We start from the raw sequence: 24,961 nt of genomic DNA on the forward strand, positions 1-24,961 counted from the left end.
CATCATCAATTATGAATTAATTCAAGGTGGTATACTTTACTCAGATCTGATTTAATTACCATAAATTCTATCTCTTTAATACATTGGAATTTTTACGTTTTTTTAATTTTCACATTTCACAAAAGCATTCCACTTTGCTTTTTCCATCTTCAAATATTTTCCCCAACTATACAATGATGAAAAATGTGAAATAAGGTTTATCTATACATACCTGGAAGTAACTGCCTCCATAAATTCATCCAAAAAGTCATCATAATCACCTCCTCTCACTCTTTTATGCCTCAGTCCAATATATAAAGGATCTTTTAGCAGCTCCTGTTGAGAGAAAGACAGAGACAGAGACAGAGACACTGGGTAAGTCACCAATATCATGGAAAGATGTCTGGATTTTATCTGGACACATGTAAGTCACTTACCTATGGGCAAGTCATTAAAATCTCTGAAGTTTAGTTTTTATCACAGGATTGTTTTGAGAAGGTGATTTATAAATTTTCATTTTGCATTTTTATTTTTTCAAGCAGGTAAGTGGCATTGTGGGAAGAGCACTGGAGTTTAAAAGGCCTGAGTTCAAACTTCACCTCAAAAACACATTAGGTTACTAGCATGGCCCTGGGCAAGTGACTCAATCTTGATTTGTCTCAATTTCCTTAAATGTAAAATGAAATAATAATAGCATTGACTTTCTGAGTTGTGAAGATAAATGTGAGAATATTTGTAAAGTTTTTCATAAAACTTAAAGTGCTATCTATATAAAGGCAAGCTATTATTAAAATCCAAAACAGAAACAAAATAATAGTATGCTGTTTCATAATTAACCTGTCTAATGTATTTATCTAGGTGTAAAAGTAGAAAAATTAATTTAAAATATCAAAGAAGCATTGTGCTAAGTGTATTCCAAATATTCCTATTTAATCCTCATAAGAACTTTGAGAGGTAGGTTCTATTATTATAATCATCATAATTTTACAGTTGAGGAAACTGAGGCAGGCAGAGATTAAATAATTTGCCCAGAGTCACACAAGTAAGTGCCTGAGGCAGGATTTGAATTTGTATCTTTCTGGCTTCAGACCCAGTGCGCTACTGAGGTGATTCTAGTATAATATTCACAAAAAGACATGTTTTTGAATTTTTCATTTTTCTTGTCAAGTTTACTAGTCTTATAATACTTCAGTTAAATATTTAATAGAATAATTAGCACAAACAAAAGAAAAAATCTTGTTTATTCTCAAAGGAAGCAAACTCTAAGTGGCTTATGATAGTTACTTTTTCTAAGACTGAATATATCAGGCGATATATAGCACATCTCATTTTTGAAGAACTATGTTATTTTTTGAATCAAAATTTCTAGTCAATAAAACTATAAAATTTCTGTCATTACAGAAGTTAAAATGTCATTTTAGTTTTTTTCAAAGGTATGATATAGATAGCTTTCGGTAACACTAATCCATAAAAATGTAGTCCCTGCATATTTAATGTTTTATGTTAGATTGGATTTAATACAAATTGAATTTAGTAAAAATGCAAGAATTTTCAGAAAGTTGACAGAGAAGACCCTAGAAAATCAGAAATTATAGTCTTAACAATGGGTTGATTTAAATTAGAAAGCATTAAGAAACATGGAATTATGTTAAATATCCAATTAGAAAAAAAAGGAATTTAAGTTTATATGCACCTAATAGCATAAAACTGTATTTTAACATATTTACTGAATTGTAAAAAGAAAGTAAAATGATAAGATACTTCAATAAACCTAGCTGAATATGATGAATCAAACAAAAAGAACCCTCAAAAACATAAAATATAACAGAATGTTGAAAAAAGAAATATCTGATATGTATATAGAGAAAAATAGTTGGGAATAGTATGAAAGTTAATTTTCGATCTAGTGCACTGGGAACTTTTTTTGAACATTTATGTTCTAAAGGAAAATAATCCCAAAAATATATACAGAAAAAGCAGAAAATTAGACCTTAATCTGAGGAATATCAATCTGGCAACTGCAGAAGTTGGATTGGAGAAGTACTACAAATAGCAGTCTGAAGATAGGGTGCCTTTATTAGAAAAATCATCCATCTTTGAGGTACTGAAAGAAGCAAAGCTACAAATCAAAGTCTGCTTAATGTATACATAAAGTGTCAATAAGGTACTGGCAAACTTTTTGTTTTCAATGTATAATATTAGAAAAAAATATTCCATTAAAATTAACTACAGTCCATGAAAAAACATAAACACACACACATACACACACTGACAGTGAAAAAGATGTATACTGTAAATTTTTGCAAGAAGCCATTTTGGACCAGCATGATTGCCAGTTACTGAGTTGGAACACAGAATGCAGAGAGGGCATTTGAGCTGGCATGAGACCAAAAGTCAGTTGAGATGTACCTATAAAAGGAGGAAAACTTAGAACATCAGGGTCTCAATTTTGAGATACTGGTGGGAGGGCAGGATCATCTCAGGATTGTCTCCTAGCTAGGTTACTGATATCTGGTAGCATTATGTACCTAGACTGCTCACTGGCTATTTCTATATTAACAGCGCTATCAGCATCTAGCTTTAGTCATCCTTCAACATCCATAAACAAATCTACTGAATATCAACAAGAAAATCAACTATAAAATTAAAATCATCTTAAACTGAGATAAATCATCAAGCTATCAGAGTCAAGCCTTTGGTCTGGCCAGGAAATCTGCCAGGCAGGCTTCAGGTTATCAGTTTCTTTAGGAATCTACTGAAGATTTACCATAAATTCATTATATAGATAAGGTTTAGGATTCATCCTTAATTCCAAGGGGAAGTCTGTCAGTTACCACTTCTCCTGGTCACTAATGAAAACAACTTTAAGCTTATTGATCTTCTAGGTTTAAATTTAACAATTGCAGTCAAAAATAGAGTTCAGAATATCAGAGTTTATTACTCTTGAGTTCATTTTATAATCTAATTACTAATTGTGGGATACCAGCTGCTCCCTCATTAGTCAGTGGTAATAGGTGGAGATAAGTGAGCAATGTTATCCTGTCAGCTGATTCTTCACAAACCACATTCACCTGCAGGGTCACTAAAACAAATTCAAAGTAAACTCACTGTACCACCCATATAGGAGGTTTCACCAAAACCTCCTATTGCTCCTCCACTCCAAAGGACATTTTTATTTAACAAAACAATCACGTTGTATTGTACATTCACATTGGTTTGTTATTTCACTGCCCAATTCAATATCTGATAAATTAAAATAGCTATAAAAATAACTTTAATTTAAAGATGATCATAATAATGAATGGTAGATTAGTAAATGGATTCAATGGAAAATGGCAATGAGTTTCCCATGAAAAATGTAATCAACTTAATAGTCATGAGGTTTTTATTGACTGAACATTAGCCAGTTATAAAAAAGACAATTAGCTCAACAATGTATAATTCAATCCCATTCAAAGCACAATTTCACTGAGATCTAGAAATTCTTTTCCAGCTCAGTGAATATGATTTCACAAAAGTGGTGCAATTCAGCAAGGAACAAGCAAAAAGTTCTTTTATGAGGTTGTTTGGAGTAATGTATGGTCAATCTAAATATCAGACAAAAGGAGAAAATTCTCAACAGCTGAAAAGAACAATGGCCATTTGAAGCAATCAGTGGCAAACCATTCTGCTAATTCTTTACAAAAAAAGTGTCAAAAAATAAATAAGCCAGTCAACCATTATCCTGTTATTCAGAACACAAACTGAAGGTTAGAGCTGAATTCATAAAAATCACACCAACTATTTGTTTGAACATCTTAACAGGTCAAGATATTCATTATTGAGTGTTCTATGCTTTTAAAAACAATCACTGAGAAAAAGAAATCCTATATAATTTTTTTTAAATGTCAGGTGGATATGGTGACCAGGGCTTCCCTCAACTGACAAAAGATACTGGAATCACAGCTATTGTAGAGTTTTGTTATATTTTGTTCTTTTGCAAACTTAATTACCTTCACAATATAGCTCTTTTTTCTGTACTAGATATTCCTCTGGGGAAATCAAGTGCTACTTCAGGGCGGAAAAGCTAAACATGGGATATCATGATGTACATAACATAATAATATGGTTACAATGATGTAAATTCTGAGTTCAAGATATCTTAGAAATTCAATCCCCATTTTTTCCTCATACAAAATTGAGAAAGAGGGCTTGCTTTAACCATTATTTTTGACCCTGTGTCACCTCAAACTAGGTTATGTTAGGATATCCCCTATCCTCTTTACTTCTGACTTCCTAATGGTTCAAAATTACTTTCATAATGGGCGGACACCCTTAGATGATTATAAGATCTTCTTATCCAGCCCTAATCTCTCTCCTGAGTTCTGGTTTCTTATCACCAACCACCTCCTGGATACCCTGAACTTAGAAGTTCCAAAGGCATCTCAAATTCAACATAAATAAAATGGAACTCATCCTTCCCCAAACAAAAAAATATTTACTGAATGACTACTTTTAGGAAGGTACCATACTGGGCTCTTTATTTTCTTTTTTCTTTGAATTTATTTATTTATTGGTTTGGGGGGGGGGGTTTCCCCATGTTTATATGGTTCATATTCTTTTCCTCCCCTTTTCCCTTTCCCCTCTAATAGCAACATGCAATTCAACTGGATTTTACATGTATCACTGATCAAGACCCATTTCTATATTATTAATACTTGGAAAAGAGTGATTTTTTAGAGCAGTGATTCCCAAAGTGGGCGACACCACCCCCTGGTGGGTGCTGCAACGATCCAGAGAGGCGGTGATGGCCACAGGTGCATTTGGGGGTGGTAAATAACTTTAAGGGGGCGGTGATAGTGTGTGACAGGGGGTATGGCCAAAAAAGTTTGGGAACCACTGGTTTAGACTACATCCCCAATCACATCCCCATCAAACCATGTGATCAATCATATGTTTTTCTTCTGCATTTCTGCTCCCACAGTTCTGCCTCTGAAGGTGGATAGCGTTCTTTCTCATAAGTCCCTCAGAATTTTCCTAGATCCTTACATTGGATGGTGCCACAGTGTATCAATCTCTGTGTATAATGTTCTCCTGGTTCTGCTCCTTTCACTCTGCATCAATTCTTGGAGGTCATTCCAGTTCACATGGAATTCCTCCAGTTCATTATTCCTTTCAGCACAATAGGATTCCATCATCATCAGATACCACAATTTGTTCAGTCATTCCCCAACTGATGGATATCACCTCATTTTCCAATTTGTTGCCACTACAAAGAGCATGGCTACATATATTTTTATGCACTTATTTTTCCCTGTTATCTCTTTCAGGTACAAACCCAGAAGTGGTATGGCTGGGTCAAAGGGCTGGCAGTCATTTAAAGCCCTTTGGGCATAATTCCAAATTGCCCGCCAGAATAGTTGGATCAATTCACAAATCTACCAGCAATACATTAATATCCCAATTTTGCCACATCCCCTCCAACATTTATTACTTTCCTTTGCTGTCATATTAGCCAATCTGCTAGGTAAGAGGTGGTACCTCAGAGTTATTTTGATTTGCATTTTCACTAATTATAAGAGATTTAGAACACTTTTTCATATGCTTATTGATAGTTTTTGATTTCTTTATCTGAAAACTGCCTATTCATGTCCCTTGCCCATTTATCAATTAGGGAGTGGCTAGATTTTTTTGTACAATTGATTTAGCAATTCATGAATTTGAGTAATTAGATCTTTGTCAGAGATTTTTGTTATAAAGATTTTTTCCCCAATTTGTTACTTCCCTTCTAATTTTGGCTGCATTGATTTGGTTGGTACAAAACCTTTTAATTTAATGTAATCAAAATTATTCATTTTATATTTTGTCATATTCTCTATCTTTTGCTTGGTCTTAAATTCTTTCCTTTCCCATAGATCTGACAGGTATGTTATTCTATGTTCACCTAATTTATAGTTTCCTTCTTTATATTTAAGTCATTTACTCATTCTGAATTTATCTTGGTATAGGGTGTGAGGTGTTGATCTAAACCTAATCTTTCCCATACTGTTTTCCACTTTTTGCAGCAGTTTTTGTCAAACAGTGGGTTCTTGTCCCAAAAGTCAGTCTATTCCATTGGTCCTCCCTTCTGTCTCTTAGCCAGTACCTTATTATTTTGATGACCACTGCTTTTTTTTTGGTACATTTTAAGATTTGGTACTGCTAGGCCCCGATCCTTCATATTTTTTCATTATTTCCCTTGATATTTTTGATCTTTTGGTCTTCCAAATAAACTCCATTATAATTTTTTCTATTCAATAAAAGTTTCTTGGTAGTTTGATAGGTATGGCACTGAATACGTAAATTAATTTGGATAGAATGATCATTTTTATTATGTTAGTTCATCCTACCCATGAGCAATCAATGTTTTTCCAATTATTTAGATCTAGTTTTAATTGTGTGGAAAGTGTTTTGTAGTTGTGTTCACATAATTCCTGTGTTTGTCTTGACAGATAAATTCCTAAGTATTTTATATTCTCTAGGGTGATTTTTAAATGGCATTTCTCTTTCTAACTCTTGCTGCTGAGGTGTGTTGGAAATCTATAGAAATGCTGATGATTTGTGTGGGCTTATTTTGTATCCTACTACTTTTCCTAAAGTTGTTGATTATTTCCACTAGCTTTTTAGTTGATTCTCTAGGATTCTTTTTTTTTTTAGCATTTATTAATATTTATTTTTTTGAAAAGTTAACATGGTTACATAATTCATGCTCTTACTTTCCCCTTCACTCCCTGACTTCCCCCTCCCCCCATGGCTGATGTGTATTTCCACTGGTTTTAACATGTGTCATTGATCAAGACCTATTTCTAAATTGTTGATAGTTGCATTGGTGTGGTAGTTTCAAGTCTATATCCCCAATCATGTCCGCCTCAACCCATGTGTTCAAGCAGTTGCCCCTCTTCTGTGTTTCCACTCCTGTAGTTCTTCCTCTGAGTGTGGGTAGTGTTCTTTTCCATAAATCCCTCAGAATTGTCCTGGGTCACTGCATTGCTGCTAGTACAGAAGTCCATTACATTCGATTTTACCACAGTGTATTGGTCTCTGTGTACAATGTTCTTCTGGCTCTGCTCCTTTCAGTCTGCATCAATTCCTGGAGATCTTTCCAGTCCACATGGAATTCCTCCAGTTTATTATTCCTTTGAGAGCAATAGTATTCCATCACCAGCATATGCCACAATTTGTTTAGCCATTCCCCAATTGAAGGGCATCCCTTCGTTTTCCAGTTTTTTGCCACCACAAAAAGCGCAGCTATAAATATTTTCGTACAAGTCTGTTTATCTATGATCTCTTTGGGGTACAAACCCAACAATGGTATGGCTGGATCAAAGGGCAGGCATTCTTTTATAGCCCTTTGAGCATACTTCCAAATTGCCATCCAGAATGGTTGGATCAGTTCACAACTCCACCAACAATGTTCCAGTTTTGCCACATCCCCTCCAGCATTCATTACTTTCATTTTGGCCAATCTGCTAGGTGTGAGGTGATACCTCAGAATTGTTTTGATTTGCATTTCTCTAATTATTAGATATTTAGAACACTTTCTCATGTGCTTATTGATACTTTTGATTTCTATCTGAAAATCGCCTATTCATGTCTCTTGCCCATTTATCAATTGGGGAATGGCTTGATTTTTTATATAATTGGTTTAACTCCTTGTATATTTGAGTAATTAGACTCCTGTCAGAGTTTTTTGTTATAAAGCTTTTTAGTTGATTCTCTAGGATTCTTTAAGTAGACCATCATATCATCTGCAAAGAGTAGCAATTTAGTCTCCTCAATGCCTATTTTAATCCCTTTGATTTCTTTTTCTTCTCTAATTGTTACTGCTAGCATTTCTAGAACAATGTTTAATTATAGAGGTGATAATGGGCAACCTTCCTTCACTCCTGATCTTATTGAGAAGTCTTCTAACTTATTCCCATTGCAGATGATACTTGCTGATGGCTTTAAATATATACCGTTTATTATTTTTAGGAAAGGTCCATCTATTCCTATACTTTAGTGTTTTAAATAGGAATGAGTGTTGTATTTTGTCAAAGACTTTTTCTGCATCTATTGAGATAATCATGTGATTTTTGTTAGTTTGGTTGTTGATATGGTCAATTATGTGGATGGTTTTCCTAATATTAAACCATTCTTGCATTCTTGGTATAAATCCCACCTGATCATAGTGAATGGTCCTCATGATCACTTGCTGGAGTCTTTTTGCTAGTATTCTATTTAAGATTTTTGCATCTGTGTTCATTAAGGAGATTGGTCTGTAGTTTTTTTCCCTCAGTTTTTGGTTGGCTTGGCTTTGTAATCAGTACCATATTTGTGCCATAAAAGGAATTTGGTAGAACTCCTTCTTTGCTTATTTTGTCAAATAGTATAATATTGGGATTAGTTGCGCTTTAAATGTTTGATAGAATTCACTTGTGAATCCATCTGGTCCTAGGGATTTTTTCTTAAGGAGTATACTGGGCTCTTTAGACAAACAAGGAAATAATTCCATTTGATGTAGTTCAGAAGATTATAGACTTAGAGTTAAAAGAGGCCTTAGAGGTCACTGAATCTAATAGCTACATCAAGTAGCTAAAATATATGTGAGGAAGGATTTGAAACCAGGTTGCAAGATCCAGTGCCCTATTCAATATACTATGCTAACTCTCATTACTTCTTTTTTTTTTTTAAACCCTTGTACTTCAATGTATTGTCTCATAGGTAGAAGATTGGTAAGGGTGGGCAATGGGGGTCAATTGTGCCCAGGGTCACACAGCTGGGAAGTGGCTGAGGCCAGGTTTGAACCTAGGACCTCCTGTCTCTAGGCCTGACTCTCACTCCACTGAGCTACCCAGCTGCCCGCTCATTACTTCTATGGAAATATTTTATCCTCTCAAAAGAAAAGAGCCACATTTCATGAAATAAAGCAAGGCCTTATTGCTTAAGGTAGCCTAATAGTCTCTCTTTACAAGAGACCTATTTCAATGAGATGACAAAAATCTCCTTAATAGGGTTTTAAAAGAAAGGCAACTTTACAAAATTAAAGGATGAAAACTTTCTTCTATTTTCCAAGAGATAATTTTTTTAAAGGAACAGATCCAAATTGATGATGGCTAGATAACTTTGGTTATAATGACAAATCAAACAGGTATAAACTCTTTCTTTGGAAAAACACAAGTTTCCCTACACTGAGTGCTATAACAAAATCCCAGTCAATAAACATTTATTCAGCACCTATTCTGTGTACGAAAATACTATATTAAGCATGCGGAATACAAATAAAGGCAAAGGATAGTTTCTGCTCATAAGTAGTTTACAGCCTAATGGGGGAGACAACAAGGCAACTATATACAAACAAGTTATATACAGGGTAAATTGGAGACAATCAACAGAAGGAACAATAATAATATAAGGTACTCAGAAAGGCTCCTTGTCAAAAATGGGACTTTAACTGGGGCTGGAAAAAGCCATACAAGTCAGGAAATAGAGATGAAGAGGAAGAGAATTCTAGACATGGGGAACAGCCAGAGAAAATGTAGAGTCAAGAGATGAAGTGTCTTTGGGGAAGAGCTTGGAAGCTGGTGTCACTGGATCCCAGAGTACATAGAGGGGAATAAGATGATCCTGGAGGTAGGTAACAGGGAGCCAGTGGAATAACAGAGCATTACAAATATGAGTGATACACAGTGAAAATGCCTGGAGCTGGGTGATATACTGTCTTATAAGAAGAAGATCAGTGTGTCATTGGTTTGAAGAGTACATGGGGTGAATAAGGCATAAAAATAGGAGGGAAGTAGGTTATTTAGAGCTTTCAAAATCAAGTAGAACATTTTATATTTTATTCTAGAGATCCTACTATGATTGTCTATCTGTCTGTCTGATGAATCAGAATTTAAGTCCCTTGCGGGCAGGCAATGTTTTTGCACTTACTTTGTATTCCTAGAGTTAAGCATAGTGCCTACGTCTTATTAAATTAACGTACTAATTGATGACAAATCCATACCCTGAAAATCTGACTATAAATATATAGGGAAATAATGGAAATTTTAATGTAATAGAGGTCCTAAGCTTCTGTATAAAAAGAATCTGTTCCCCACCCAGTTTATCTCACCCTGCATCCCATTTATGTGTTTACACTGCATGAATGGATGTGAATGCACAATGGATGTGAATGTGCAGGGATGAAGAATAAAGGGGGGGGGGGGTGCAGGAGCACCGGCTCTCTCTACTTCCCTGAACACAGTGCAACAGACAGACAAGAGTCATGTGGTCAGACTTAAAAAATTGACTTTAAATCTATTCTTATCCGCTTTCTTTATTTCAAGTGATTTTTAATAAACTCTATGGAAAATAAGAACCTGGAGTTTAAATTTAAAACTAACACATCTCCTTTGGAATGTTGCATTCTGGGATCTTCCTTCATTTAGGTTGTGTGATCCTGATTATGATTTCTTTGTACATAAACTAACTTTCTGGATGTTTGCAATAATTGTCCTTGAAGTGGGAGTTCTAGATTTTGGCTATGACAATTCCGGTACTTTTCCTTTCAGGAGGTACTCATTTAATTCTTTCTAATTTTACTTTTATTTCTGGTTCTAATAGTTTGGCAAAGTTTTAATTTATGTTTTCTTGAAATAAAATCCCTTGGCTTTGATTTTAATCATGGTCATGGGGGGATAATGTGTTTCAATCAGGACTATTACAATTTTGCCCAATATCTCTAGACATGAGCCTTTAAAAGGGAGCAAACACAAAATATGAAAATAATTAATATTCTTGAGGAACTTTCTATCAGAGAAGATAATATATACCTACACAAATATGTGTAGTGTTATAATAAAAGACCCCAGATACTCCTCTACTAGATGTAGATGTAGATGAAGTATAGAGAGAGGATAGGATGACACCACTCTCCTTTATAACAGTTGCCCAGGCAGGATCCTTTAGGTCATTGGATGATATCCCTTCAGGACCCACCTGGGGTTAATTGATATTATTTAATGGGCTCTTTAGCTGGGTAACATTGGAATCTGACTGTGTCTCTCCCTTCGCAAAGAAGCTTTGAATAACCACTTCAGGAAGGTACTTTAAACTTTGGTTGTATTTAACAAAGGAGGATAATGGGTTTGGATGGAGGTATTGGGAGACCCTAATTTAAAATGATACTGATGAATCTCTAAACTGTAGGCAAGTGAATGAATTAAGATGATTAGCTTCTCTCTGGTACAGTCTGGCCAGAGCCACACCATAGCAGGCAAACTGCTGTAAGATCTTTCAGATTCTTCTTCACTAGATGATAAGCCTAACCAGTTGAGATATCCACCCTTTCCACCTCTTCTTCTTCTTCTGCCCACTTCCCGGATCCCTCCCAGGCCCTGGGAAACCTAGATAACTAAGATGATGGATTCCTAATTTCTAGGGGCAGAAGAATCAGAGATCAGGGTCTGGTACAGGTTGTTGATGGTACAGGAACAAACAGGAGGAGCTTGTAGGGTTGAGTTTGCAAGTCTCAATCCCACTAAGACCAGGATCCACTGATCTCTGGTCTCAGGGACAGGGAAAGAACCAAGAACCAAGAACCCCTTCCAGGGCTACCAGGGTGGTTTTATACACACCACACCCCACCCCACCCCCGGGCCAACTGCCCTCTTCTGTCCACATGCCTCTCTGGGAACATTCTGACATCCAACTGATCCACCTGTCAATCACAGAGTGAGCTCCTAGCTCCCAGAGATTCAATATAACAGTAGGTATATATGTATATATCACATACAGTACTAAGAGAAATTAAATAAAAGGTAGTTAAATAAAAGGACCTAGGAAAGAACAGTTGGGAGGATGAGGAAAGGTTTCATGAAGGGGGCGGCACTTGAGCTATGTCTTAAAGGAAGTTCTATGTGTAGTTTGCTGGAGGAGCAGGGGATGATAATATAGAGGAAGCGGTATTTGAGCTAGGCTCTGAGAGATATCTTTTATGTACAAATTTTTGTATGTTGTCTCAATTATACTGTAAGCTCCTTAAGGGCGGTGACTATATTTTTTTAACTCTGTACTGGATTTCAATAAGCAGAGGAAAGCAAAACATTCCAAACATAGTAAGCCATATGATAAACTATAGGAAACAGAAAAGTATAAGATGTTTTACCAGAGTCATGAACCCAAAGCCTAGTCTAAGAATCATCCATAGAAAACTATGACATAGGTATTAATATTTCTAATCAATAAAACATACCCAGTGTCACCTTCCTCACTTTCCTAAAGACTGCTTCACTACTGTCAACAGGCCATAGAAATCATACTATCACCATTCCCCCTGGACTTGGATAGAATCTATCATTCATTCTCCTCTGCCCGTCACCACCGTCTTCTGACATTGAACTTTCTGTTCATCATAACTTATTTATCTGGTGGCAAGACCCTTAAGAAGCTGGTTTGACACTACATCTCTAGCCCTCTCTCAGATTCTTCCCTTCTTTGATACTATAATCTAGTGAAAATGAACAATGATCTGCAAGGAAATCTCACTTTCCCACCTCCTTGCCTTTAATTCATGCTCATCTCTGCCTAGGAAATGTTCTTATCCCTCTTCACCTACTGATTTCTCTGTATCCTTCAAAGTTTAATGTGAACACCATCTCCTCTAAAATTCTGTTCCTGATCATTCAACCAAATCTTTCTTTTTTTTAATTAATTAAGAATATTTTTTCATGGTTTTACGATTCATGATTTTTCCCACCCCCACCTCCCTCTCCTTTCCTAGAGGTAACAAGCAACTCCACTGGGTTATACATGTATCACTGTTCAAAACCTATTTCCATGTTATTCATATTTGCAATAGAGTGATCATTTAAAGTCAACATCCCTAATCATTTCCCTAACAAATTACATGATCGATAATATGTTTTCCTTCTGCATTTCTGCTCCCACAGTTCTTTCTCTGGATGTGGATAGCATCTTTCTCATAAATTCTTCTGGATTGTCCTGGATCAATGCACTGCTGCTAATAGAAAAGTCTATTACATTCAATTGTGCCATAATGTATCAGTCTCTGTGTACAATGTTCTCCTGGTTCTGCTCCTTTCACTCTGCATCAATTCCTGGAGGTCTTTCCAGTTCACATGAAATTCCTCCAGTTCATTATTCCTTTTAACACAATTGTATTCCATCACCATCAGATATCACAATTTGTTTAGCCATTTCCCAATCGAAGGGTATCCCCTCATTTTCCATTTTGCGTGTGGCTATAAATACTTTGGTACAAGTCTTTTTCCTCATTATCTCTTTGGGGTACAAACCCAGCAAACACCTGTCTTTCTTCATCCTTTCTAACACTTAAGGAGTTATGACTGGAAGAGAGTCACTGCATCTCTAATGGGAAATGTGCTGTAGCACTAGAGTCAGTTTTTGGCATTACATTTAGGAGAATGTCATTGGAAGATTAGCCGAAGGAACTGGGGATATTTATCTTGGAGAAGAAAACTTAAAGGGGAAATAATAGTCTTTAAGTTTTTGAAGAGCTTAAAATATTTAACATATTTGTAGAAGAGGTATTAGAATTGTTTTGTTTGTCCTCAGAGGGCAAGAAAATAGAAAGGCTGTAAGAGGGATAAGGAAAACTTCCAAATAAAAACCATTTTAAGTGTACAAAGGACCCGGGTTAAATTCTATTGTGCTCTTGATTACTAGTATGACCTAAAGTAAGTCACTTAAACTCTTGGTGGCTCCAGTTTCCTTGTTTTGGATTCAGTTTACTTCTTCATATTGGATTAAATATTCCTTAAATCCCTTTTGAGTTCTACATCTATGATCCCATGAAACAGAGTAATTTGAAAGGAAAATGAGTAGCTTTCAGAAGTACTAGAAGAGTAGTCTTCAAGTAAAGGTTAGTTAATTGGTCACTTGCTAAGAGTGCTATATGGCAGATTCTTATTCTGGTATGGATTAAATTAGATGGACTCTGAGGTCGGTCCTTTACACCCTTGAAATTCTGATCTCATGACCTTCTGCCTTGAACCATACATTGAATTAATTTGGTTTTACAAATGTCCATAGCACTTAATATGTAATATTAAGTATTATAGAGGTATCCATATTTGTGTCCTGTCCTCATGCTGAGCTCTGAGCTCTAGGTGGAAGGGACTAGGTATATCTGAACGCTGTCATCTCCAACACCTAGCAGAATAGAATAGTAGGCACTTAAAGTATTGTATCAAAACTATGTGAAAAGGGAGTTTAAGACAAGGCAAAGTGTAAAGAGTTGGAAATGCAAAAGCAAATGATTTTGCATGGAATGAAAAGTCTCAGAGAACCTAGGAACGGAATTGAGAGAAGGCTGGAAGCCAAAGCTGGCAGTTGGACTCAGAAATCTGAAAGGGACTTGGGAAGTTGGGGGGGGGGGGGGGGCCGCGGGGAAGTGAACTGGAGTCTGGAAGGAGTGGAAGCTTTGAGAGGAGTTCCCAGCTTCTAGCCAATTTCTCTCCCTCTAATCCTGTTTGCATTGGAGTTTATGAGCTTGCCTTTGGTTTACTTTGGTTACTGATTCATCCCAGCCTGCCCTTGTCCTACTTTTATTCTATCTGTGAAAATCTGAAGGAAGATCCAGCCTGACCTGAACTATTATTCTACCTCACTAGGCACTAGCCTGCATCCTTGGTGGTCAGGCCACTTTGGTCACCAACCCTGATCCAGCCAATTTGTTCTGTTACCTTTACTGAAAACTGTTTTGGACAAGGCTATAGACTAGGAAGCTAGGATAGGGATATTTTGGGGAATCATAGAGCAGTCAGGAAGGGTGTGAGATGGCTTTTAAGAAAAAGAAGCAAGACTTGTGAAAGTCTCTTAGTTTGGGGTAAGCATAGTTATTAGCTTAGGGATTTTCCTTGGCCCTCCACTCTCACCCAATCTTCATTGTTTACTTCATTAAACTTTATTTTTAATCTTACAGCAAGTAAGATTGCGTTTTTGAGAGCTCTTGGCCTAAGGGTAGCCATCCTGCCCTCTGTGCCTGGGAGGAAACAGCACCAACAGACTTGATTTTACCAACCTTGTTTAGTGGCTAAACTCACATCTTTTAACTATATCAATGGGAACAGTTAAGTGTCTCAGTGGACTGAGAGACAGGCCTAGAAATGGGAGGTCCTGGATCAAATCTAGCCTCAGATAACTCCTATGTGTGAGACCTTGGATAAGTCCCCATTGCCTAACCCTTACTGCTCTTCTGCCTTGGAACCAATACACAGTATTGATTCAAAGACAGAAGATAAGGGTATATTTTTTAAACCTCAATATAAACTAATTGATGAAACCAACATGTAACTAAATTACTTCCTATCATCTAGTGAAAGATTTTACCTAGATATCAGTTGAGCCTATCTATCTATTAATGCTATTTCATAGAAATTAGATAAAATGGTTGCATGACAAATTAAAAAGTAAAAGGGATTTGAAATCAGAAAACTTGAAAATCAACTTTGGCATAGTAGAATGTATACAAATTGGCATATAAAATAAAGATATTACAATCAAACATCTGTCAAAACTGTCTACTACTAAAGCAAATAAATACTTATTTATTATTTCATGGGGGTTATTTTAGTCACCTACCCTAAAGACTGGAATTATTTTCAATTAATATATGTGATCCCTAGTTGCTAAAAAAAACAAAGGGAGGGGGAGGGAAGGGCTCAAAAACTATTGTGAAATGAAATATATTTTGAAAGAGCTCATTCTCTCTCTCTCTCTCTCTCTCTCTCTCTCTCTCTCTCTCTCTCTCTCTCTCTCTCTCTCTCTCTCTTTTTCACACACACACACACACACACACACACACACACACACACACACACCTCTGAACCAAAGCCTGCATAATAGGGGGAGGAAAGCAGCTAACTCTTTAACTCATTCAAAAGTGTTTCAATTGAAATCTAAAATCTGATGTTCCTTCAGAACCCAGCTGTTCTCTCATCCATAGAAATTTTTAACAATATGTTGGCAGCTTCTAAGCAGCTAGTGCTGAAGTTCCAATGTACTAATAATGGCTGCCTGCCTTAAATTTCTTATATTCACAGACATTGTATATTTAGATTGTGTAAAAATGAATTAGGAAAAAAACAACTGGAAAAAGATGTACAAATTTATTTTGTTTTCTACATTCTTTCATATTCTATATTCTGAAAGAAAAGAATATTAGCAATGGGGGAAATATGATTAGAACTAAGCAATATATTCTTTTGAAGACTTATGCACAGTAAAACAGAATTTATCATGTTATGAAAGCTATAAAATTCCTCTCACAATAACATTTATCAAAGATGTTACATGAATTTAAAAAGTGAGGTGATTATTATTTTCACACTGCCAGACGACTAAATCGAGGATAAAAAAAAAATTTAATAAGATTAGTTTTTAAAAGTCCATTTTGATAGCACCTTTGTTTTGGCCAAGTAACTTGGGGGAGAAGAGCTGTTGTATGTTATTTATCAACTGCCCACAATACATTAGTCATGGGATAAATAATTACTTTAGGTTTGGGTTCTGAGAGAAGAATTGTTTTTGTGTGCAATTAGCTGAGGCATAGGAGAAATAAAAAAAAGTATCATAAAATAAGGATAAAGGAAGAAGGGGGAGAAAGTTAGGGAAAGAAAAAAAGGATTTTGGAGCAAAACTGCTAATGAACTATGACTGTCTGCCAACACTGATTTTCTTACATTTCTTCATGGTTGGAGTATATTTGGATTTTTCTAAGCATGTGAAATGCTACCAATTACATGAGTAAATTCACAAATTCATTGCTAGGGTTGTAATGAGTACACGTGACCAGGATGGAGTGGATCTAACGGGCAAATCTAATTTTAAAGTGTCTGAAAAGAGGAAAAGGGAAGAAACTTGCCTATGTTGACCCACTTAGATAACACACTAGTTACAGAATAGAAGAATATTAATAGAGATGTTTAAGAATTCAGAAAAGTCAAAATTCAAGGAAGGAGCCAGCAACAAAATTCATGACCTCATGAAAAAAGGATAGGTAGCAAGCAAAGTGAGCTAGGAATACCATTGCAATACTGAGTGTTTTCTAAGAAAAGCAAAGTTAACATGAATCAGATTCTTAATATAAAAATAATATATGGCCTTTTCTTGATTTGGGGTTAATTTCAATAATAAGATTAAGGCTAGAGGTGCTATTTGTTATACAACACATAATTAAGAGTTCTATTTGTAGTCATAAGAGAAAATCAGATAACACCAAACTGTCTTATTATCCCTAAACTGTCTTAAATGAACAGGTAGATCCATTATTTCCCTCTTCCAATGCATATTATAGCTTCTCTATGTTTTCTGGGAATAAAAGAAGCCATTTTTCAGAGAAATGTTTATAATTAGTAGAAAGTGGTATTCGAGTTAAAAACAAAAGTAGCTAATATTTTCTATTTCAAAATTTAACTAAACATTGCTCTAACCATTTATTTGGCCATTTGTAGAGAAATACCTAGATGAAGTGGTACTTTTAGTTTCAAATGAGGAAAGTAATATGAGGAAATGGAAGAACTGATATTAGGAGGTAAATACATTAAATTCAGTTTGTATTCTGAATATATTTTATAAGGCAAAGCATATAATACAGTAATGTTTAAAAATCAACAGAAACGATTCAAAGTGATTTGGAGGCAGTATACATACTTTGAATGATTAAATTACCTAGACATTTTCAACAATGTATAAAATGATTCTGAGAAACATTGCTAGAGACAAATTTCATTCATACATTTCAGTAAGCCTTACAAATAGATGTGTTTTTTCAAAGGTTGTATAATAACATATTTTTATCCTATTAAGTTACTTAAATAAAGCATTAAATGACACTAAGACTTTTGGTACAATGTGTGTGCATGTGTGTATGTATGTGTGTATGCACACTGAAAATTCTGGGATTCTTAAAAGTAAAATGGGGGAAAAAACCCATTTCCTTGCAGCTAATAGATTTCTCTCGTTAAACTGAATTATTTTACAGTAGCAGCTAATTTTATTTTTTTTTTTATGTAGCAAAAGAGAAGAGAGTAAGAGATATATAGCTTATATGTTGCACTGGTATTAAGAGGAAGGCCCACCATATTAAAAGAATCATTTGTGGAGTTTTAAAGGAAACAGTCACACAAGATGAAAGGGCATGAATAGGTTGTGAGTTACATTAAGGGAATAGTTAGCATCATAGAAAATGTTGACATTTGAAGAAATGAAATATTTTATATCATTACAGTTTTCAGATCCAATTAAATATATTCTTAAACCCTTGAAAATTTTAAAACAAGTATAAATTTGACCACATGGCCCATATGTAGGGCATACACTTTGATTCTACACCATCACCAAGTGTTATGAAAAGGGTTGATGCTGCCATCCTACTAGTTCAAGTTTGTTAGTGAGATGAAGCAAGGCACTTCCAAGTCATTGAACAGTTAACAAAAGGAAGTTTATCTAGCCTTAACAGAGCAAGGATAAACAATGTGATAAAATGGCAACTGCTTTCTAGAGCATTGGCTCTTACCTTCATAAGGAACCTATTTGTTGAGCAGGGGGTTGGGGGGAGGGGGTATGGACACTCAAGTGATCTTTAGACATCCACTAAGTCAGAAAAGGCTTATGAGTGGGGATTTTTATTCCCTTGGGGAAAACTAAGTTATGGCAAGAGGTGGAAGAGAGGAAATCCTGCTAGAGGTTACTCTTATAGTATGTTAATTAGTAGTTAATTAGACTAACCATTCATATAAGGCTTCTTGGTAAATTGATATAACATAAAGGGGAGGTCAGAAATATTTTTAAAGTGGGCTTCCATGTAGAAAATCCACTGTTCTCTGGTATTCCATGGATGTGATAACCATGAACCAATTATTGCAAGCACGGGAAAAGTGAAGCTAGGACAGAGCTGACTCTTGCAAGCAGTAAAGAGATCAGAGATAATAATTCTTATAGCAATAGAAAAATATATGATATCTTACATGCCAATGACAGTTGGACCCAGTGAAATCTTTGGAATATATACTAAAGGATCCTGACCCCTGGCATAAAGTATTTTGTTAAGGTCTGGTAGTCTGTGAGAAACACGTTTCCCATAACCTTTGGAACAACTAGGTTAAAGAAAAGAGGAAAGGTTTGCTAAGTGCTGTTAAAGATAAAACTATAAATGGTCTTCCAACAGTCACCATTCAAATTCCTTAGTGTTCTTAGTGTCAACCAAAGCTCATAAGATAGCCTACACATACTTCTCCAGAAACATACTCAACATAAGTAACAAAAAGACCTATGAATCTGCTCTGGTACATGAGAACCCTATAGCCCTACTGTTCTAACATGAATAATTGTCACCTCTTTTACTGTCTTTCCAAGACAAATAATTCTATAACAACAAATAATTAATTAGTCTATAACAGATGGTAGTCCAAAGGTTCTGATCCTAACTGTTTTTGTCTGCTGCCTAAAAGAAGCTCAAAAGTAGGGGACAGGCTGGTCCTCTTATTAGTCTTATTGTCCCCATCTGCTACCTTCTTGCCCCCGTGACTCAACTGTCCTTGCCTCTGTTACTATTAAAAATGATAAAGACATATAATATAAGAAAAATTAATGTTTTAATAGCCATGGCCTTGTTGGTGAAAATATATATGACCGTGCTTGACTATCTTTTAAATTTACTGCCAGTGCCCAACCTGACTCTCTCATATGCCAGTCAGCCCATCTAGGTAACCAAGAGACCTTCTCTAGGCCCTCCTCTGAATCTAAACTGCCCCATATGTGGGGACTTCTGACATCCCCAAGCCCAAACCCGGAAACCGGAAACCCATTGGAATCATGGGAAATGTAGTGTTAAATTAACAAGACTAGATTTCCCCCATCTCTTATTTCTTTGGTTTCACTCTTTTGGGGGTAACAAATCTCTCAAACATTTCTATCTTCTTACCTATTGTAACTTCTCCTCTGTATTTAACTATATTGGAATACTATTATGCTATAAGAAATGATCAACAGGAAGATTTCAGAAAAACCTGGAAAGATTCCTATGCACTGATGCAAAGTAAAGTGAGCAGAACCATAAGAACATTGTATGTCATAACAGAAATATTACATGATGAAAAGATATGAATGACCTAGTTATTCTCAGCAATACAGAAATCCAAGACACTCCCAAAGACTCATGACGAAAAATGCCATCTGCCTCCAGAGAAAGAACTGATAGTTTGAATGCAGATCAGAAACATACTATATTTCACTTTCTTCCTTTTTTTGTTTAATACCCCCCTTCCACAAAATGACTAATAAGGAAAAAAATGTTTTATGTGACTGCAAATGTAATTTCTATATCAGATTGCTTACTATCCTGGGGTAAAGGGGAAGGGAAGAAGAGGAGAGGAAGAAAGAAAATTTGGAACTTAAAAAAGCAAACAAATGTTAAAATTTGTTTTTATATGTAACTGAGGAAAAATGAAATATTATTTTAAAAATAATAAACTAACTTGTACCCTAGAAAAACTGTGATCATACTAGAATGAATGCCAATCTAAAGTGGTTGACTAATCTTTAAATATAAATTTATTATGCACTTTCTCAGACTTTGATCCAAAATAATACACTTATATATTTACAATTTCTGTTCCAAGGGAAAAAACCACCACAAAAGAATTCTTTCCCTAGGAAACAATCAATTATTAAACTTAAAAAAATAAAATCAAACCATCATTCCATCTGAGTAAACACTACTATGCTAAGATGACACACACAATTATCATTGAAAGAATACGATTACACCATCGTTCATCTGGAATTGCTGCCAACTGGATATTAAATTTATGCCATCCACTACAGAGAATGATTAATCTACCCTCTTGCTTAAAAAATCTCTATGAATGGACACTTAGGCTATCTGTAATAAATAAAAAAAAGATGTCAGAGACTGGCACTTAAACAGAGTGGGGGGTGGGGGGGGGGTGGGGGAAGAGATGGATCTTTAAAACATCTATCTACCCAGAAGTGAACAGATTAATATTTCATCTTCTTGAGTGGTAATTTGAACTGTTGGGTAACTATTTCAGGATTTGTCAGGCAGTCTGTTAACAATCCAAACAGATATTATGCATTAATAATGTTAATAGCTCTTAGCATAAAAATGGACAAATAACACTTTTGCCTCAGATGTGTCTTTAAGAAGTTTCAGGGTTCATCTTAAATTAAAATCTCAAAGAAGCTTTGACTTTCAAATTTTCTCAGTCAGAGAGAAAAGAAACATTTTTAAAGTAAGGAAGGGGAGGGAGAAAAAGGTAGACAATTAGAATATTAAGAAAGAGGAAGGCAAGGGAGAGAAACAAATAATTTAGGGAGCTTAATGCCTTTATAGGAAATTGATATAAGTAAATGGTTACAGAAGACCTCCTAATGTTTCTGAAATTCCTTGGTCTCCAAGAATTTCTGTTTAACTTACAATGGACAGATGCTTCCTGATCAGATTGATCTCTAGCAACATTGTTCACATTTTAAGATCTGAGATTTAGAGCTGGAAATGATCTTATAGGTGGTTCCAATCCCTTATTTCACAGATAAAGAAACTGAGGACCAAAAAGGTTAAGTATTTTACACAAGGAATAATAGAGAGAGTAAGAACTGGTATTTTACATTCTTGGCCCTTAGATTTGAAATTCGGAACTTTTCCCACTGTACCATACTATTTCTTTTCTTTTCTAACAAATACTTGAGTCAAGCAATATTTATTTATTCAGCAAATACTGATCAAAAATCATTAATAATCAAGAACTGGTTAAGTATATGATTCTTTGGCCCATTAACAAACAGTATTATAATTACTGTGTATCTGTTATTACTGCCAACGGAGTAAATTATAGTCTACCAAGGCACCAAGGAGAAATTCTTTTCTAAAAAAAGCACATTTTAAAGAAAAAGATATTGATTCTATTTTCATGATAAATGTATAGAAAAACCACCTTGAGAGCATGGATTTTTCTTTCATTCATTCATTTCAATGAATAGTGAATAGTTAAAACTTTGTAAACACATATTAGTTTATTTGTATACAATGATCTTAGGAGAGGTCCACTGATTTAATGTCTTTCCCTCTTTGTGAATGTCAGGGTCAGTATTTTGCAGGTAGAAAAAGTGGGTATTTATATGGTATGATTTAAGGTAGCCTCTCAAAGAGTTCAAAATTTTGTCAGTTTTTCAATTGTCTTTTGGATTAAGGTGATGTACTTTTTGGAGCTTAAATTATTAAAATGCAAAACTTTTTTTTGAGAGGTAACTTCTGTGGTGTCAGCCTAGCCTGGGGTATTGGGGTAGAAGCCAGAGTTTCAAAGGATGGTTTTTGACCTTCTTAAATGAAGGTTCTTAAGTTTAAAAAAAAAGCAATTCAGATTGTTTTCTAAATGTGCCCCTACAGGAATAGAACAAAGAGAGAGAAAAGGGATAAAGGTAAAGAATGTGGAACTATTAGCTAGGTCAAAATGGGAAAAGAAATTTCAAGAAGAAAATTCAAGAAGCATGAGGGGACTGAAGAGATACCAGCAGAGATATAAAAGGAAGCTGGAAGAAGAGAAGCCCTGATAACTACTCTATTTGTTGGTTCTATCAGAAACATCAAAGTAAAGTATTTAACTCTTATTTGATAGCCATATGCTTACATCTTTTTCCTTAATGAAAAGCATAATTTTTCACATAGATTCCATAGGTTTTGGGATGATGAGTTCCTCTCAACAGTCAATCAGTCAGTTAGTCAACAAGCATTGGTCAAGTTTATGTGTCAGTCACTGTTCTAAGTGCTAGGGTGTCAAATACCTCATCTCTATCTTCAAAGAATTCACATTCTAATGGAGGGAATACATAGATACAGAGAGGGCAAATGAAAAGTAAACTCAGACTGAAAGAAAGAATTAAGAGGAACTGGTAAGGGGAAAGGTATGAAGGTTGAACAAGCAAAGGCCTTGTACAGAAAGTGGGATTTGAGACAAACCGATAAAGAAGCCAAGGAAATCATTAGAACCTTCCAGTAGAGGGTAACAGCCAGGGAAGCACCACATCTCAAATATGATATTTTAAGATACTACACAGATTTCTTAATTTCTGAGCATTATTTGTTTTCAATATATTTTCTCATTGATGTGGAACATTTTAAGTCAGGCAGAAATTATAATAATGGCAATAACATTTTTAGTGTTCTTGAAAACTTTTGGAGACATTTAGGATAAGCTTTTAGGAATCAGAGTGCAGAGGAAAGAGGTCTAAATATGGAGTATGAAGGACCTGCATTTGAATACAGGCTCTGTAAATTACTTTGTGAACTTAGACAAATCAATTAACTTTTCTGAATCAGTTTCCTCATTAGTAATGTGTTGGGCTAAAAGACCCTAAAAGTTCTTTTCAGTTTAAAGTCTATTATCTATTTCTACTTAAAACCAGATGTGCAACAAATATAAGTTGTTGGGATTTTTTAAATTTTCTTTAGAGATTTTGTTAAAGAACTTTTTATATCATACCTACTTCATAGATTAATTTAATTCAGGTTTATGAAAACGGATACCTTTGTAAGGCAAAAAGTAAAGTATTCATGAAAATTATGTTTTTGATTAAAAAAAAGATGTAAGCATATGGCTACCAAATAAAAGTTAAATACTTTACTCTGTCTTGTCATTATGAAAAGTTGGATAATTTTATGACCTAGGTAATAAGTAACAGGTTCTGATTTTAGTTGTTCAACAATCAAAAAAAATATATATGTAATATGTTAGTATAAGTAAAAGGTTAATTCTTGAATGATTTGAGAACTGAGATTGTTAAAAGGTAACAAGGTGGGCAGCTGGGTAGCTCAGTGGATTGAGAGCCAGGCCTAGAGACAGGAGGTCCTAGGTTCAAATCCGGCCTCGGACACTTCCCAGCTGTGTGACCCTGGGCAAGTCACTTGACCCCCATTGCCTACCCTTACCAATCTTCCACCTATAAGTCAATACACAGAAGTTAAGGGTTTAAAATGAAAAAAAAAGAAAAACTAAAAAAAAAAAAAAAGGTAACAAGGCATATGGCTATAAATACCAACTATCTCAATTCAAGAGTAAGATCTTATATTATTATACTTATGTTGGATTTAGCTTTTAATTACAAAATGAATCTTGAGATTTCCTCCTATTTGACTATTATTTCTCATATCCATTGTGGAGATTTTCCCTGTTAATTTTCAGTTTCTATATTGCTACTTATCACCTAAATATAAGCTTGGAAAGATTGAGTGGCAAGGCAATTTACTTTGTTACTCAAAGATGCTAAAATGTTGTTGCAATATGATAAAACGTCACAAAGTCATTTGAGAAACATATTAATGCCTAAACAATTTATAGAGTAAAACTATTAAATGTATTATAGATAAAAAAGTATTATAATTTAGAGATTATCCATATATTTGTGGAAAGAATATGTTTAACTAAAATAAGTTGCCATAGAGTAAAATCTAAATATTAAAAGAGTATAAAACATTTATCAGAAGTCAAATAAAATTCTAAGTAAGATTAGAAGAAATTGATGGAGGAAGTTAGAATAAGAAAAAAAGGAAAAACAAAGAAAATAAATTCTAGAATTTATCAGAATAATAAATATAAATAAAAATAAAAATAATCTAATTGTTAAATATACTGAGCCTTAAGAAATCATTCACCTCATTCTCAGTTCCCACATCGAGGGTAACAGGCAGACATTCTTCAGGATTCATCCCTCCACAGGCAGTATATAATGCCAGTTTACCAACAGGAATGCCCATTCCATTGCAGCCAAGATCACCCAAGCCAAGGATCCGTTCTCCATCAGTTACAACAACAGCCTAGAGAAAAACAAAACAAAACAACTATATATGCTATAAATAACTATTTGGAAAGTCTAATACACATCTTAGTCTTCATTTGAAAAAAATATAGGCACATATCCAAGCAGTAAAATGAAATGCAAGTTC

At 35.0% G+C, this 24,961-nt stretch overlaps 1 protein-coding gene across 1 annotated transcript in view; it reads right to left on the bottom strand.

Annotated features, from left to right (window-relative positions):
* The window catches only part of ME1 (malic enzyme 1), a 266,987-nt gene that overhangs the window by 110,504 nt on the left and 131,522 nt on the right, over window positions 1-24,961 (bottom strand). Inside the window, exons 5-6 of the mRNA XM_044676308.1 lie at window positions 24,671-24,832; window positions 212-315 (exon numbers count right to left, since the gene is read on the bottom strand). Of these exons, the coding sequence (XP_044532243.1) occupies window positions 212-315; window positions 24,671-24,832 (266 nt within the window). The remainder of the gene's footprint in view (window positions 1-211; window positions 316-24,670; window positions 24,833-24,961) is intronic.

The sequence above is a fragment of the Gracilinanus agilis genome, chromosome 4 (assembly GCF_016433145.1).
Source record: "Gracilinanus agilis isolate LMUSP501 chromosome 4, AgileGrace, whole genome shotgun sequence".
Classification (NCBI taxonomy): domain Eukaryota; kingdom Metazoa; phylum Chordata; class Mammalia; order Didelphimorphia; family Didelphidae; genus Gracilinanus; species Gracilinanus agilis.